This window comes from Gobio gobio (genome assembly GCF_949357685.1).
Source record: "Gobio gobio genome assembly, chromosome: 15".
Taxonomy (NCBI): domain Eukaryota; kingdom Metazoa; phylum Chordata; class Actinopteri; order Cypriniformes; family Gobionidae; genus Gobio; species Gobio gobio.
Window position 1 is genome coordinate 48,402,901 of NC_137108.1, and position 17,030 is coordinate 48,419,930.

Sequence of the window (17,030 nt, forward strand, 5' to 3'; positions counted from 1 at the left end):
TCCATCTTCCTTTCTCTGCACTGACCAAGGTGCTGTGGACAGAGGGTCTATTCGGCCTGTTCCTCTTCCCTTGGTGCTCCTTCACTGGTCAATGCTGATAGGGCAGTGGCAGATATGGCTTAACGTGCTTGGGCCGTTGGTTTATTACTGTTCCGTTTTCTTCCCACGGAAAGGGCAACCCAGTGTACAAAAAGGATATTACTCGGTCTTCCACATTTGTTTGTTTATTTTTTCACAAATGGTAACCAGGTAATAAACCTGAAATAACAAGAAATGCAACGTTTCAATTACCATATACATACTACAACCAGCCCCAGTTCTTTACCTCAATAGCCCAATAACAATAAATAACATTAATCAAAAAATACAAATATATAATAACATTAATATACTATAATAATAATAATAATAATAATAATTGCATAATTTAAACGTACACAATTCACACTTCAAACATTATGCATCATACTTAAATCCTACCACAAACCCATGCAAAATGCATGCAATCGTTTCAGTAAGCAGGAAACTACAGCTCCCAAAATGCCCCGCGGCAAACCAGGAAGTCTGCGATTCCTACTTCATCAAACATTATTAAACTAAATAAAATAAATACAAATGAACACGTATAATATAGTGATGTTATGAATCTAAATGTTAATCCCACGGCTTCGCCCCTCGTCAATTTATATCTTATACAGCGCATAGCGTTATCTCTATCAGTAAACTAATCTGCTTTGATCTACCGGAGAATAGCGGAATAGCGTTATCTTTCATGTGCAACGGACATAAACACAGCACAACAACATAACATGGCGACAGCAGACAACATAAAGCATACATCATTAAAGTATACAAGAAAACATTTGAGATTAAGAGAGCTTACCAAGTGGCTGCACACCGGGTTGAAAGTGATTACAAACTGAATGAATCTCACGCTTCCTTTTCACGTAGTAAACACCGGTCACATGTGCTCACAGCACACTCCTCTCTTAAAGAGGCACTACACTATTTGGGCTGATAAAGTGTTACTTGCAACATTGGTAGCTCTGGGTTAAGATAAACATTTAATAAAATATGTAAATCAGAAATAACAAACCTTTACAAAAGAAAAAACTTCACACAAAACACAACAACATGCAAATAGGAAAATGTTGGCGTTGTCACTTATTGAGCAGTGGGCTAGCTGGAGCCGTTTACCTTCAGTCTTTGTGCTAAGCTAGGCTAGTGGTGGGTGCATTAGACAGAGTTATGGCACGCACATATGAGAATGGTGTGTATGGACTTATCTAACTTATCTAAAGTCGCCGTGTTCCTTTAATGAAGGCGTCGGTTTTACCATATCAATTTGAGCCAGAGTTTCATTCTTCGAAAGTGTATCAAAGTAGATTGGCATCGCAGAAATCAGCGTATTCTCGACATGAACAACACAAACCAAACTCTCCCAGTCTCAGAGACAACTACAGTTTTTGAGGGCAGGGCAAAGCAGACGTCATTCACAGGTAGCCAATGAAGACCACGGACTGGCATTATGCAAATTTGTTACAAACCTACATAGGTTAATACAAGACGAAAGACTGGAATTACAGAGGATTTGTTTTTTATTTCTTTTGGGAGACAATAACATTATTTGTCATGCACTTTGATCTTTTAAACTTTGCAGATCTTTTGCATTCACAAACAGCTCTATTACACACTAAAGTAAGATTTGGAGCTATTGGACCATCCGTCTTTCTTATTTGCAGGTACACTCCAGTGGGCCGCTCCTTCTTTTCTCCTCCTGAAGGATACTACCATCCTCTGGGTGGAGGCAGGGAGGTGTGGTTCGGCTTCCATCAGTCTGTCCGGCCAGCCATGTGGAAGATGATGCTCAACATTGACGGTATGACGTCACTGCTTTTTTTTTACTCTCGATTGCTCACTGATTTAATGTCAATCAATGTTTTGTACTTAAATATAGAAAATGTATTTTCAAACTTTTTTTGTTTTCAGTATCTGCAACGGCCTTTTATAAAGCTCAGCCTGTCATTGAGTTCATGTGTGAAGTTCTGGACATCCGCAACATCGATGAGCAGCCGAAGACACTCACCGACTCACAAAGGGTCCGTTTCACCAAGGAGATCAAAGGTGGGTTTATCCTTCATTCTGAACACCTTAGCACCTGCATAATAACAGCCTGGCAACCAATCAGAAAATGTGAAGTGTTTCCAACCTTTGGCTAGTTTGTAGGGGTGTAACGGTACACAAAAAGTATGGTTCGGTATGTACTCCAGTTTTGAAGTCACGGTTCAGTATGTTTTTGGTAAGGCAAGGGGGGAAACAAATAAGGAAAGGGATTTAAAGTGCTTCTACTTATGGATGTAAAATACACTATATTGCCAAATGCCAAAAGTATTGGGACGCCCCTCCAAATCACTGAATTCATGTGTTCAATCACTTCATGGAAGAATGGATCACACTCAGCTCAGTGAACTCAAGCGTGGGACTGTGATCGGTTGCCACCTGTACAATAAGTCCATTCGGGAAATTTCCTCACTACTAAATATTCCACCGTCAACTGTTAGTGGTGTTATAACAAAGTGGAAGCAATTGACCTATCGCTAAGCCCCGCCCCCCTTATTTACTGTTGCTAACTCGGACAAACAAACGGAGTTGCTATATCTTACAATGTACAGCTGTCAGTGTGAAAACCTTATCCCAAGATGTTTTTGGACACAGATTGTAGCGTATACCCCGTCCGAATGATGGCCAAACTTAACTGATGGTTTATGAAGATTATTGCATCGTTATTCACTCCAAAAAATCATCGTAAGAGCTGAACAAACAAAGCATAAGAAGTGCGCATTAACGTCTCATTCACAAACTCTCTCTCTCCGTTGCATTATCATTAACATACACAGCAAATTACACAAAAACACTCAAACAACTAACAGTAAACAAACATGTACAGACCGTATGCCTTTTCGAGGGTGCAGTTAATAACAGGTAAACTTTGTATGTGCAAAACAACTCCGATAAACTGCGTGCAAGCTCTCCCTTTCGTTACCTGGAGACTATAATACCCATCAAAATAGGAGTCCTCCTTAATAGGACAGATAATGTAGACCTCTAAAAGGAAATTAATTTACATATAACCAGTTTAATATGGAGAGGCACTGACCTTCATGTTTTTGACCTACAGTGTTACATGACGTGAGAACAGTTAGTTATTTCGGTTTGTATGTTAGCAGGGACTTTAATCGTAACTTAACGAGAGTATGACAAACACAAAATCCTCTCAGGATCCCTGGAGTCAGTGTTACAGTACCTCAGGCATGACGTTTTAGCATTTTTGTAGCATAAACACCATCAAACCGATGAGAGCTTCGATTTTCCAATGTTTCTCTATGGCGCTGACACCTAAAGATGTCCGAGTTCCAGTCCCAGCGCAACTGATACTCAACTGCTATTGGCTCATCTGCGTATGAGGGGAGGGGCTTACCGATAGGTCAATTGGGAACAACAGCAACTCAGCCACAAAGTGATAAACCACGTAAAATCCCAGAGTGTCACAGTGTGCAGAAGTTGCCAACTTTCTGCAGAGTCAAGAGCTCCAGATCTCCAAACTTCCTGTGGCCTTCAGATGAGCTCAAGAACAGTGTGTAGAGCTTCATGGAATGGGTTTCCATGGCCGAGCAGCTCATCCAAACCTTACATCACCAAGTGCAATGCAAAGCGTGGGCTGCAGTGGGGTAAAGCACGCCGCCACTGGACTCTAGAGCAGTGGAGAGACGTGTTCTCTGGAGTGACCAATCACGCTTCTCTGTCTCGCAATCCCATGGACGAGTCTGGGTTTGGCGGTTGCCAGGAGAATGGGACTTGCCTGATTGCATTGTGCCAAGTGTAAAGTTTGGTGGAGGGGGGATTATGGTGTGGGGGGTTGTTTTTCAGAGGTTGGGCTCGGCCCCTTAGTTCCAGTGAAAGTAACTCCTAATTCTTCAGCACACCAAGACATTTTGGACAATTTCATGCTTCCAACTTTGTGGGAACAGTTTGGGGATGGCTCCTTCCTGTTCCAACATGACTGCACATTGCGCACCAGTGCACAAAGCGTCGCTCCATAAAGACATGGATGAGTGAGTTTGGTGTGGAGGAACTTGACTGGCCTGCACAGAGTCCTGAACTCAACCTGATAGAACACCTTTGGGATGAATTAGAGCGGAGACTGAGAGCCAGGCCTTCTCGTTCAACATCAGTGTCTGACCTCACAAATGCGCTTCTAGAAGAATGGTCAAAATTCCCATAAACACACTCCTAAACCTTGTGGAAAGCCTTCCCAGAAGAGCTGAAGCTGTTAGAGCTGCAAGGGGTGGGCCAACTCCATATTAAACCCAGCGGATTAAGAATGGGATATCATTAAAGTTCATGTGCATGTAAAGGCAAAGCTTTTGGCAATATAGTGTATGTTTTCAAAATGTATATTTTAGTCAAAAATAGTCTGTTTGACACGCGCTGGCGCTCGTTCAGTGAGGTTTAACAGAGACTCGCTTGCTGTTAGCATTAATGCAAAATGGAAATATTAATATACATTTCTAACATTTACAGATAAAGGATACAACAAAGTTATTCACTGAGGAAAACATGAAATCAAAACTGACAATTATTCTTTTTCTTATATGGAATTGTGCAGTATTTATTATAAATGAATTACCATGCACGTCATAATTTTTTTTAATTCATGTGCTTCGTAATCTTGATTCAGAATAAATTCAACCTGTCACTCACATGAGATCCACCAATAGCAAACCACTACCATCCAATCAATTCCCCACAGACAAAATCAAGCCCCGCCCTGCATCTGTTCTTGTTCCAGAAGCCGTTTCTCTCAGATATATGGCACAATAGGGAGGAAAAGATTATCATGCTGACTTTAAGCATTAAACAGCGCACGCATATGACATGACTCATGAGGGCAAGCCGCTTTAAACTGTATGCTCTTGAGTGAGTTTGAAGCACTTAATATAAAGCACATATCATGTTTAGGATAACTCGGATCATGCACTTCTCCCACAGCAGTACACTCAGTGTCTTTTATTGTTTTTCAGATGCATTCGCATCAAAATATATCGATATAAACGGTATTATTCCAATCCAGGGGGGAAACTCGAGAGTTTTAAATGCATGCCGAACCAAAAGCCCCGCACCTGAACATTTTTTGTGTGAATATGTGTACTTTTACACCCCTGCTATTTTGAGATGAAGTATCAGGTTGAGGTCATTGGATGATCTCAGCGTCCTGCCATGGATTTGCCTTGTCATTTATTTGATCAATTGAATTAGATGAGTCATTTTGATATAATGCTTTTATACAGAAATCGATTATGCCATTATGCTTTTTTTTACATGTTTAGCTTTCTTCCCAAGCACAAAGTCCCTCCGAACTGAGTTCTTCTCTAAATCAGTGTCAGTGTTTCTGAACTCCTGAAACGCCTCCATTGTAGTCTTGAGTTTTCTTCCGGAATGAACACATCACAATATTCCTCATTACAATAATTAATACGCAGAATAAAGGGGCGGGGGCCTGGTTGAGTTAGTTAGTAGTGTGTTGAAACTGGTGGTTATGGTAAGGGGCGGGGCATTTTCCAAACACGCTTGAAGCACGTGACCAATCACAACACACTTATCCAGCCGACCAATCAGAGCACACTGTGCTTTTCAGAAGGAGGGGCTTCTTAGAGCCCGGAACTAAACGGAACGTTACTGACAGACTGGGAAGAGAGGAGCCGCAACAATCAAATAATGAAAAAATTATGGGTTTTTTTTTACATTCAACCATGAAAATCTATTCTAGTAGAGCCCAAAAACAATATAAAGACTTTGAAAAAGGGCATAATAGGTCCATAAATCAATAATCCTAAATTCGGACTTGTCTTCATGTATTCCAAAGGGAATTATTGTGGATTGGCCTTTCTTTTTGGTCTTATACTGAATACTGTAATTGCTACCCTGCTGTGCCTGTGAGTGCCGCCCAGTTTCTGTACTTCACACTGGTGAAACGCCGAAATGGTGCTGGTTCTGGTGCAGGGAACTGCAAAATAAATTGGCTAGAGGAGCAACATGACAAACACAGAAATGTGTTGTCTGTCAATTAAACCGAATGCTTGAAGTGTAGCCAGATTTGTTTTTTTTTAATGCATGCAATCTAGTTTTGCAGTTTGAGTTGCTAATGTTTTGAAAACCTCAAATAATAATAGCCATTGCAAGCTTCTTCACGCTGTTTGACCTATGTTTGTGTGTTTTGTTCTGATGGACATTTCCAGGTCTGAAGGTGGAGGTCACGCACTGTGGTCAAATGAAAAGGAAGTACCGTGTCTGCAACGTCACGCGTCGCCCTGCTAGTCACCAAACGTGAGTATAGTTCTGGGAACGGAACAATAGTATAATTTTCATATGGGAGTTCAAACTAGGGGTTGCACAGACTCGACGACTTTAATGCTCAGCTTGACGTTGACTAGTCGCTGGTCATGGCCTATAGAGGGCGCAACAGGACAAGAAATCTTTGAAGTCCACTTTTACACTCCGTTTCCAAACAGTTAAAATGACAAATAAATGCATACTCGAGAGCTCTCCACAAGACATGTGTGATTATACCATCTGGATGCTGTGTGAATGCACGTTTTAAACAGCTTATTGTACGTTAATCGCCGCTCCCACATCACATGCAGATCATGCACACACAGAAACATTCAGTGGCACAGAAAATATCCTCCCTATTACACATTAATTGCAGCCATTAAAATAGTTCAGTTTTGTTTTTAATGTCAAAGTAGTTATATTTCGTTAAATGTTAATTTAGTTAGTTTAAGTTAATTTAGAAAAATGTTTGAAGCCTTTTTTTGTTTGTTAAATTAAAGCTTTTGCTTTTTAAAGTGACGACCAAGCGGCCAGTGAGTTAACCCAACGCTTTAGCCTCTGAAATCAACACTTGACTTGTCTTGCTTATAAAATCCATATAAAACACTTAAAGCATCGTTTAAACATTTAGCCTACTATCACCACCATCACAGTTAAAAAGGCATTTTCGACAAGATGAGGCAGGCAGATCGCAACGGCGCGCGCAAACGAAACGGGCTACACAATCTAAACAAATAAAAATAAAAAAAACATGCAGGTTGTCTTACCTACCTCTCCGCAAAATGAATATAAATCCGATCTTTGATTCCCGCGCTATATGCACATTTAACGGAGTTCATGTCAACGAAAGAAACCGATATGAGCATTTTATTCATCAGCTCATTTCAACATCAAAGACCGCATTAGGAGAACGAGCGACTTAAACACTGGTAAGAGCCTTTAGTCTCATTAGTTTTAATGAAGATGGTTGTGTTTTTGAGCATCTAAGACTTAGCTTATTTTCAGTTTCACTTGTGGCAGTTTGCGTGTTGGCTTGCTTTACTCATTTGCGGCGATGCGTGTTGCATAGCGCCGTCCTCTAAACACTGTGTGAGTCAGTCTTGACAGTTGCGGACTCGCGATATCATGGTCTCATGTTGTTTCCACCAGCGCAGCACATCTCATTGTTTCTTTTAATTATTGAATGTCTAAAATATAAAATGAAGGAGAAGCCTATAAAGGCCCGAAGCCCGGCCCGCGTTTGAGGTATGACGGGAAAATTGGCCCGAAGCCCGGCCCTAGGGGCGTAAAAAGTCGGGGCACGTCGGGCTCGGGCAGAAATGCAGGGCTCTAGGCCAGATAGTAGTCGCTTTAGCCTCCTTGTTAGAGCGTCCGACTCTCATGCCGGCGGACCCGGTTTCGAGTCCCGCTTGGAGTGGGCGGTTCGAACAGGAGGGGTTACATTGGTGCCGTGACCCGGACGGGAGTGAGGTTTAGGGGGGTTGAGTGTATTGGAAGCCAGCTAGTAGTCGCTGTGCGAGGAAACCTCACTCCTTTGATCTCAAGAGACGCTCTAGCGACTGATGCTAGAGGTTGCAGCCTTTACATTTACATTTATGCATTTAGGAGACGGTTTTATCCAAAGCCACCAAACGTATCCAAAGACTTACAACTGAGCAATACAGGAAGGGATCCGTCATGAAGAGGCGAAGAAATGTAAAAATTGCCTGAAATACTAAGTTTTGGACATTACTTAGAGTAGCATATGCTAGAATAGGGAGGGAATAGTGGAAAAAGAAATAATATGATTTTTTAAATATTTTTTTATATAAATGAAGTGCTCACAGAAGAGATGAGTTTTCAGCTGTCTTTTGAATATTGTCAGTGATTCTGCCATCCGGATGGAGGTGGGAAGATCGTTCCACCAGCTGGAAATGGTGAATGAAAATGTTCTGGAGAAGGATTTCATTCCTCTCTGTGATGGTACCACAAGCCGACGCTCCTTAGCTGAGCGAAGGCTTCTGGTGGTAGCCAGTGCTGAGAGATGAAGAGAGGTGTGACATGGGCTCGTTGAAGACCAGACGTGCCGCTGCATTCTGAAGCGTTTTGAGTGCACAGGATGGAAGTCCTGCCAGAAGCACATTGCAGTAGTCAAGCCTAGAAATAACCAGGGCCTGGACTAGAAGCTGTGTTGCATGCTCAGTTAGGAATGGTGTGATCTTCCGAATGTTGTGCAACGCAAATCTGCATGAGCGAGCTGTCTTTGAAATGTGGTCTTTGAAGGACAGCTGGTCATCAAAGATTACTCCAAGATTTCTGACTGACCCTGAAGGGATGATTTAAGATAAACAAAGTCGTGGTGAAGTCGTGTTGTAGCGTCGGATTGGCAGAGAAGACGAGAAGCTCAGTCTTTGCCAGGTTGAGCTGCAGGTGATGTTCTTTCATCCATGCTGTCTTTATGATGTCCGCTAGACAGCTGGAGATTCGTGCAGCTACTGTGGGATCGTCTGGTTGAAATGAGAGGTAGAGCTGTTTAGCCTCCTTGTTAGAGCGTCTGACTCTCATGCCAGGCGGTTCGAGTCACACGAGTCACACTCACAGAGCGAGGCTCTGGGTCTCTCCAGATTCTGCAATTTTGCGGTATTTTTCCTGCTCATCTCGGGTCTGTTCGTTCAGAATAGTTGTGCCTTAACATCGTACACCCGTGGTGAGATTTTGGATATTGGTTTGCGAATTTCCGACAGTTTTATGGACAATCTTCGACTCCTTCCTGAGATCGCTAGGACACCCGAGGCTATGCACTCTACCCGGCCGGGCGGAAGTGCTCGCAGGCGGCGCCGAGATCGTAAACAAAGGCGGGGAATACGCGGTGGTCTGAGAGCTAAGCTAAGGCTAAAGCTAAGGCTAACCCCACATCGGCTCTCTTTACCCAGTATTTTCCTTGCCAATGTACGGTCGCTAGTGAACAAAATGGAGGAGATTCGACTCAGCATCACACACAGCAAGAAACTTTTGAACTGTAACGTCCTAATCTTCACGGAAACCTGGCTAAACGGCGGAATACCGGACACCGCTATTGAGCTAGCGGGATGCCACACGCTCCGGGCGGATAGAACATTAGATGGCTCCGGTAAGACCAGAGGTGGTGGATTGTGCATTTACATTAACAAAGCCTGGTGCACAAACTCTGCTATTGTTGGGAGTCATTGTTCAGCTAACCTCGAGTTTCTCATGGTTAAATGTAGACCGTTTTATCTGCCGCGTGAGTTCACTTCCACCATTATAACTGCAGCCTATATTCCTCCGGATGCTGATGCCAAGCTTGCTATGAAAGAACTTCACGCAGCCATCAGTAAACAACAGACTGATCACCCGGAAGCTGCTTTTATTGTTGCAGGTGACTTTAATCATTCAAACTTAAAGTCAGTGCTACCCAAGTTTCACCAGCATGTTTCCTGCCACACCAGAGGAAACAAAACCTTAGACCATGTGTACACAAACATGGCTGGTGCTTACGTTGCGACACCCCTCCCCCACATGGGACAGTCAGATCACCTTTCTTTGTTCCTCATCCCCAAATATTCACCCCTCATCAACCGTGTGAAGCCAGCAGTAAAGACCTTCAAGGTGTGGCCTGCGGGGGTTGACTCCACACTCCAGGAAAGGTTTCTACACACAGACTGGAGTGTGTTTGCTTCTCAAGCCACCAGTGGCGCTCACACGGACATTGACTTCTACACCTCCTCTGTATTGGATCATATCAATACCACCATTGACAGTGTTACAACCCAGAAACAGATCACCACATACCCTAATCAGAAGCCTTGGATGAACAGGGAAGTTCGACTCCTGCTGAAGTCACGCAATACTGCCTTCAGATCAGGAGATGCACAAGCCTACAGTACATCCAGAGCTAACCTGAAGAGGGGCATCAAAAAGGCCAAGCACTGCTACAAGCTGAAGATAGAGGGTCACTTTTCCAACTCTGACCCTCGACGCATGTGGCAGGGCATCCAGGCCATCAGTAACTACAAACCCCCCCACTCCACCCCCGCAGCCACTGATGTCAACTTCCTGAACGAGCTAAATCACTTTTATGCTCGCTTTGAAAGAGACAACAGAGAAACTGCCACCAAGCTCAAACCCTCAGCTGACCCACCAATCACACTCTCCACCACAGATGTCTGCAAGTCACTGAGCCGGATCAGCGCGCACAAGGCTGCTGGACCAGACAACATCCCTGGTCGTGTTCTCAGGGCATGTGCGGAGCAGCTCGCTGGGGTTTTTACAGACATTTTCAACCTGTCTCTTGCCCAAGCAGCTGTACCTTCATGCTTTAAACGCACGTCCATTGTGCCAGTGCCGAAACACTCTAACCCGAGGTGCCCTAATGACTACCGCCCTGTAGCACTCACACCCATCGTCATGAAGTGCTTTGAGCGGCTGGTCCTGGAACACCTAAAAGACTCTCTACCATCCACATTGGACTCACACCAGTTTGCCTATCGCAGCAATAGGAGCACAGAGGATGCCGTTTCCATGGCACTGCACTCTGTGCTCACCCATTTGGACCATAAGAACACTTATGCACGCATGCTGTTTGTTGACTTCAGCTCAGCATTCAACACTGTCATCCCAACCAAGTTAATAGCCAAACTTGGAGACCTGGGCATCAATACCTCAATGTGCAACTGGATTTTGGACTTCCTAACTGACAGACCCCAGAATGTTCGTTCAGGATTCACCTGCTCCACATCCATCACACTCAACACTGGTGTACCACAGGGCTGTGTGCTAAGCCCGTTTCTCTACTCCCTCTTCACCGCCGACTGCAAGCCTGTGTATGGATCTAATTCTATCGTCAAGTTTGCGGACGACACTACGGTGATTGGTCTCATCAGCAACAACGATGAGACCGCCTACAGGGAGGAGATCCAGCACCTGGCCACATGGTGCGCTGATAATAACCTGCTCCTCAACACCACCAAAACGAAGGAGCTCATCGTGGACTTCAGGAAGGAGTCAAGAGGCACACACGACACCATCCACATCAATGGAATGGCTGTTGAACGTGTCTCCAGTTTCAAGTTCCTGGGGATCCACATCTCGGCGGACATGTCGTGGACGACCAACACCTCCAGCCTGGTCAAGAAGGCTCACCAGCGCCTCTTCTTCCTGAGGACACTGAGGAAGAATCAGCTCTCCTCGGCTATCCTGGTGAACTTCTATCGCTGCGCAATAGAAAGCATCCTGACCAACTGTGTGGCAGTGTGGTATGGGAGCTGCTCTGTTGCGGAGCGCAAGGCACTGCAGCGGGTGGTGAAAACTGCCCAGCGCATCACAGGGACTCCACTGCCTGCCATCGAGCACATCCAGAGGAAACGCTGCCTGCATCGAGCTCGCAGCATCCTCAAGGACTCCTCTCACCCAGCCCACAGACTGTTTTCTCTCCTGCCCTCCGGCAGGCGTTTCAGGATCCACCGGACCAGGACCAGCAGACTAAAGAACAGTTTTTTCCCCAGAGCTGTCTCCTTACTGAACTCTAACCCCCGTTGATCCACTCCCCTCTTATACTGATAACTCTCCTACCTCACATCCACCTTCACTTTGTTATTTGCACTACCGACTGTTTATCACAGTAACAACTGTTTACTTATTCATTTTGCACTACCACACCGTAACTGGATTATGCTCATTTGCACTGCCGACTGTTTACAGTACCTACTGTTTACATTTGTATTTTGCACTGTACTTCTAACTGTAATATGCAACCACTTTCCACTGCACTTTTACACTTTTTTCGGATAGCTTCTGTCCATAATTTATTGCACTACCTTAATCCACTGCCATATTCCTCATTTTAGCCTAACATATCATTGTATACCTCTATCTGTAAAATGTATATTATATTATATTCATAGTACATATCCACCTGTAAATTCTGTTTATAGTATTAACCATCTGTATATTATTCACCTGTAAATTCTGTTTATAGTAATAACCATCTCTCTATTTATAGATATATTTATATATACTCAGTACATATCCATGTCCTGCACTTATGCAAACGTTGTATATCCTGCACTTGCTGCTATTGCACTTCTGGTTAGACCTAAACTGCATTTCGTTGCCTTGTACTTGTACTTGTGTAATGACAATAAAGTTGAATCTAATCTAATCTAATCTAAACTTATCTGATTCAGAACGAGACGAAATCTGTGAGAAATACAACGACCCAAAGACAAAAGAACTGATAAAAAGCGTCAACTCGACTTTAATCACATAAATGTCGACTTTAAACAATCTCGTCAAAGTCGTTCAACCCCTAATTCACACTTGTCCCATTTTTCATAATGTTCATTCTTTGAGTTTTGATATTTTACATGAAATACTTGGCAGAAAATGAATTTACGGTTGTGGCCAAAACAGTTTTGGAGGAACTGAAATGGTGACGTTTAATTAGCGCTTCTCAGAGGGTGCATTTTTAACTGCGTTGTCAGTGTCTCTATAAATAACTCTAGAGAGGAGCATTTTGCTAAATATATGCACTATAATTATAATCTCTTTACTTAACATGTCATTAAAAATATCATTTTTAGTACAGCCACTGTTAAATGTTTATATTACAACAACAAATTGGAGTAAAAATATAATTACATCATTAAAAAGTGGACTTGTATGCAGTTGAAATGTTTATATGCAGCATTGATAAATGATTAATTGATTATTATTTAGTTTTCGGCTAAATTAAATCTTTCATTTCGGTGTCAGTATTTTGGTGCATCACTAATTTCACATTATGCATGGGTAAACCCTGGGTTAATGTTAATGTTTAACATTGATGTGTATCTGTATGAAGTGTGTCTTGTTTCCTGCCGTCAAATAGTTTGTAAAGTAACTGCCAATTTGGATGTAAATCTTGATCCGGTCAATCGTGCCCCCAGGTTTCCCCTGCAGCTTGAAAGCGGACAGACGGTAGAATGTACCGTGGCTCAATACTTCAAGCAGAAGTACAACCTGCAGCTGAAATACCCCCACCTGCCCTGTCTACAGGTGGGGCAGGAGCAGAAGCACACCTACCTGCCCCTGGAGGTGAGTCCTGTCATCCGCACGACTGTGATGCCGATTGGCCACATCCTCTGTTCTTACACAGGTTTGCTGTTCTCTCAGGTGTGCAACATTGTAGCAGGGCAGCGGTGCATCAAGAAACTGACAGATAATCAAACATCCACCATGATCAAAGCCACAGCACGATCAGCACCAGACAGACAGGAGGAGATCAGCAGACTGGTGAGTGCTGACCTCTAGTGTGCATGAGGGAAACCATGGCCAGGTTTACATATAGTGAGCACAAGTGCATTGTTGCCATGGCTACATAGCCAGAGTATTTTTACCCATAGGATAATATGGGGCTGGACATTTTTTATTTTCAGCCTCAACAAGATGCAGTAGTGGACAAAAGTGATGTAAGGAAGGGATGTTTGGTTTTGATCACCCTACAAGTTTGATTAAACCATCACAATATGAGGCAAATATATTTTTTTATGTTTTTAATTTAATGGAAGAACTAAACTTGGTTAAGGTATTTATCTGACAACGTCAGGGGGGGGGTGCACCTGAGACCCGCAATGACTGATTGATTGACAGCTGTCTGCCTCACGAGTCGCAAAGCTGGAGAATGACTGGAGTGACGCCAGTAGCTTTGCAACAGAGCGGTCATTCTCCCCCACCTTCACCTGAAGTGGAGGAGGGTCAATTGTTTGTAAACACAGAGTCACAGACCCAGAGCCTTATCAATGCGAGCCGCTGGCTCAAACTGCGTTAACTCCAGATGCCGACAAATCTAGTGAAGCAGCAGCGCAAGAGAGAACGAACAGTCAAATCCTTACACCGAATGCCACTAAAAATAGATCAGATACATACGATGTATTTTCATTCAAATGAACTGAATCAATAAGCAACGCAGGACCAATAAGTTCAAACCTAATAGCCTATTATAAACAGATTTCCTCAAATAAAAGTTAGACTATAAACGCCAGCACGTTACGGTATTGTTGTTCGTTACCGCGGCAACCACTTGCGTGTCAGGGTTTGAAAGTGCGTCTCATGTATGAAACTTATCTGTACACATGACAGGCGGCAAAAATATCGCAAGAAAAGCCTGACGTGTACTGACAGCTGCATTATTTAACTGCATTTTCTTCATTACAATGTTAAAGCAAGTGTCAAGTCAGTTTCATTCATAATGTCTCTACTTCATGTAACATGAGAGTTCATTCTGGAGTGAAGCCGTTCTCATCATGTGATTGGGGTAAACATTTCTGAGGGCGTGGTGAGCTCGTGCCAGGGGCGCGGATAGTGAGCCGTTGGAAGAACCATCCTACATCACGATGACCTACAACGTCCAATAGGAAAATTCAACTGCAGTAGCCACCGTTCAACCTTAAGAGGGCAGCACTCAGACGGTTTTACACCATATATTATAGAATTAAAACACTTTATACCCAAATGTCAAAACATTTACTCGAATCAATGAACAGCATTAATAAAGCCCCAGTCTTGCAGATCATGAACTAAAAAAAGTTGGTTTAGGGTTTAGTTACCCTTTAATACATTGACTACAACATCATAATCTTGTGTTCATAATTTCTTTGTATGACAGCCTGGCCAAAAATGATTTCGGCACCATTACATTATCACAAATAAAACAATCGACTCCAAGCACAACTACGCAATATGATTACAAAATCTTTTATAAATATTGAGTGCGGTAATATTGCGGATAAAGGTTGTAGATTGTCCATTTTGATATCAAATTATACCCCAAAAAATTGTTTTGATTATACAAACAGAGAGTCAAGAAGATAATATTTTCTCGGATAATCCAGGATCATCCTAATGCAAAGGTTTGCCGCTCTCAGATTAGAGGTCGTAAAATGAGCCTTTGGTCATTTGCTTCGGCTGTAAGGAGTCTGCCGGGGATCGAGGCTAGGGTTGGGAAGCGAAAATCGATTCCTATTCTGGAATCGGATACTTGTTATAAAATAAAAAATTATGATTCGTCTCATTGATTCCTTTGTGTGCATTTTAATAGGACTTTAAACCAATCAAGCGCAAGAAGATCTGCATGCTATTTTCTAACGCATCTTTTCCATCAACCACTTCAATTTATCAACACTGCCTGTACACTGCATAAAACAACCCCAACATGGATGAGGCACCTGATAAAACTAGTTTTAGAATTTAGTTCTCCTTCTCGTCTTTTTGTGCTTGAATGGACACATACATTCAAAATGATTGTCACAATGCCCTTCTCGGTGAGTATCCTTGTAAACACAGTCGCTTATGGCTTACATTAACGTAAACAATTGACCCTTTGCTAAGCCCCACCCTCCTTAGTTACTGTTGCTACGCCTGACAAGCTTTCGTGCCTGGCCCGTCTATTACAGTATGTACAGTGGGGCAAAAAAGTATTTAGTCAGCCACCAATTGTGCAAGTTCTCCCACTTAAAAAGATGAGAGAGGCCTGTAATTTTCATCATAGGTACACTTCAACTATGAAAGACAGAAAGAGAAAAAAATGGCAAATTATGGTGGAAAATAAGTATTTGGTCACCTACAAAAAGCAAGATTTCTCTCACAGTCCTCACTTCAACATCTCTCACAGTCCTGTAACTTCTTCTTTAAGAGGCTCCTCTGTCCTCCACTCGTTACCTGTATTAATGGAACCTTTTTGAACTCGTTATCAGTATAAAAGACACCTGTCCACAACCTCAAGCAGTCAGACTCCAAACTCCACTATGGCCAAGACCAAAGAGCTGTCAAAGGACACCAGAAACAAAATTGTAGACCTGCACCAGGCTGGGAAGACTGAATCTGCAATAGGTAAGCAGCTTGGTGTGAAGAAATCAACTGTGGGAGCAATTATTAGAAAATGGAAGACATACAAGACCACTGATAATCTCCCTCGATCTGGGGCTCCACGCAAGATCTCACCCTGTGGGGTCAAAATGATCACAAGAACGGTGAGCAAAAATCCCAGAACCACACGGGGGGACCTTGTGAATGACCTGCAGAGAGCTGGGACCAAAGTAACAAAGGCTACCATCAGGAACACACTACGCCGCCAGGGACTCACATCCTGCAGTGCCAGACGTGTCCCCCTGCTTAAGCCAGTACATGTCCGGGCCCATCTGAAGTTTGCTAGAGAGCATTTGGATGATCCAGAAGAGGATTGGGAGAATGTCATATGGTCAGATGAAACCAAAATAGAACTTTTGGTAAAAACTCAACTTGTCGTGTTTGGAGGAGAAAGAATGCTGAGTTGCATCCAAAGAACACCATACCTACTGTGAAGCATAGGGGTGGAAACATCATACTTTGGGGCTGTTTTTCTGCAAAAGGACCAGGACGACTGATCCGTGTAAAGGAAAGAATGAATGGGGCCATGTATCGTGAGATTTTGAGTAAAAACCTCCTTCCATCAGCAAGGGCATTGAGGATGAAACGTGGCTGGGTCTTTCAGCATGACAATGATCCCAAACACACCGCCCGGGCAACAAAAGAGTGACTTCGTAAGAAGCATTTCAAGGTCCTGGAGTGACCTAGCCAGTCTCCAGATCTCAACCCTATAGAAAATCTTTGGAGGGAGTTGAAAATCC

General features: G+C 43.2%; 1 protein-coding gene across 1 annotated transcript in view; it reads left to right on the forward strand.

Annotated features, from left to right (window-relative positions):
- Nucleotides 1–17,030, forward strand: part of ago1 (argonaute RISC component 1) — a 74,659-nt gene that overhangs the window by 31,891 nt on the left and 25,738 nt on the right. Inside the window, exons 5-9 of the mRNA XM_079837606.1 lie at nt 1,743–1,879; nt 1,990–2,124; nt 6,297–6,384; nt 13,314–13,461; nt 13,540–13,659. Coding sequence (XP_079693732.1) covers nt 1,743–1,879; nt 1,990–2,124; nt 6,297–6,384; nt 13,314–13,461; nt 13,540–13,659 — 628 coding nt within the window. The remainder of the gene's footprint in view (nt 1–1,742; nt 1,880–1,989; nt 2,125–6,296; nt 6,385–13,313; nt 13,462–13,539; nt 13,660–17,030) is intronic.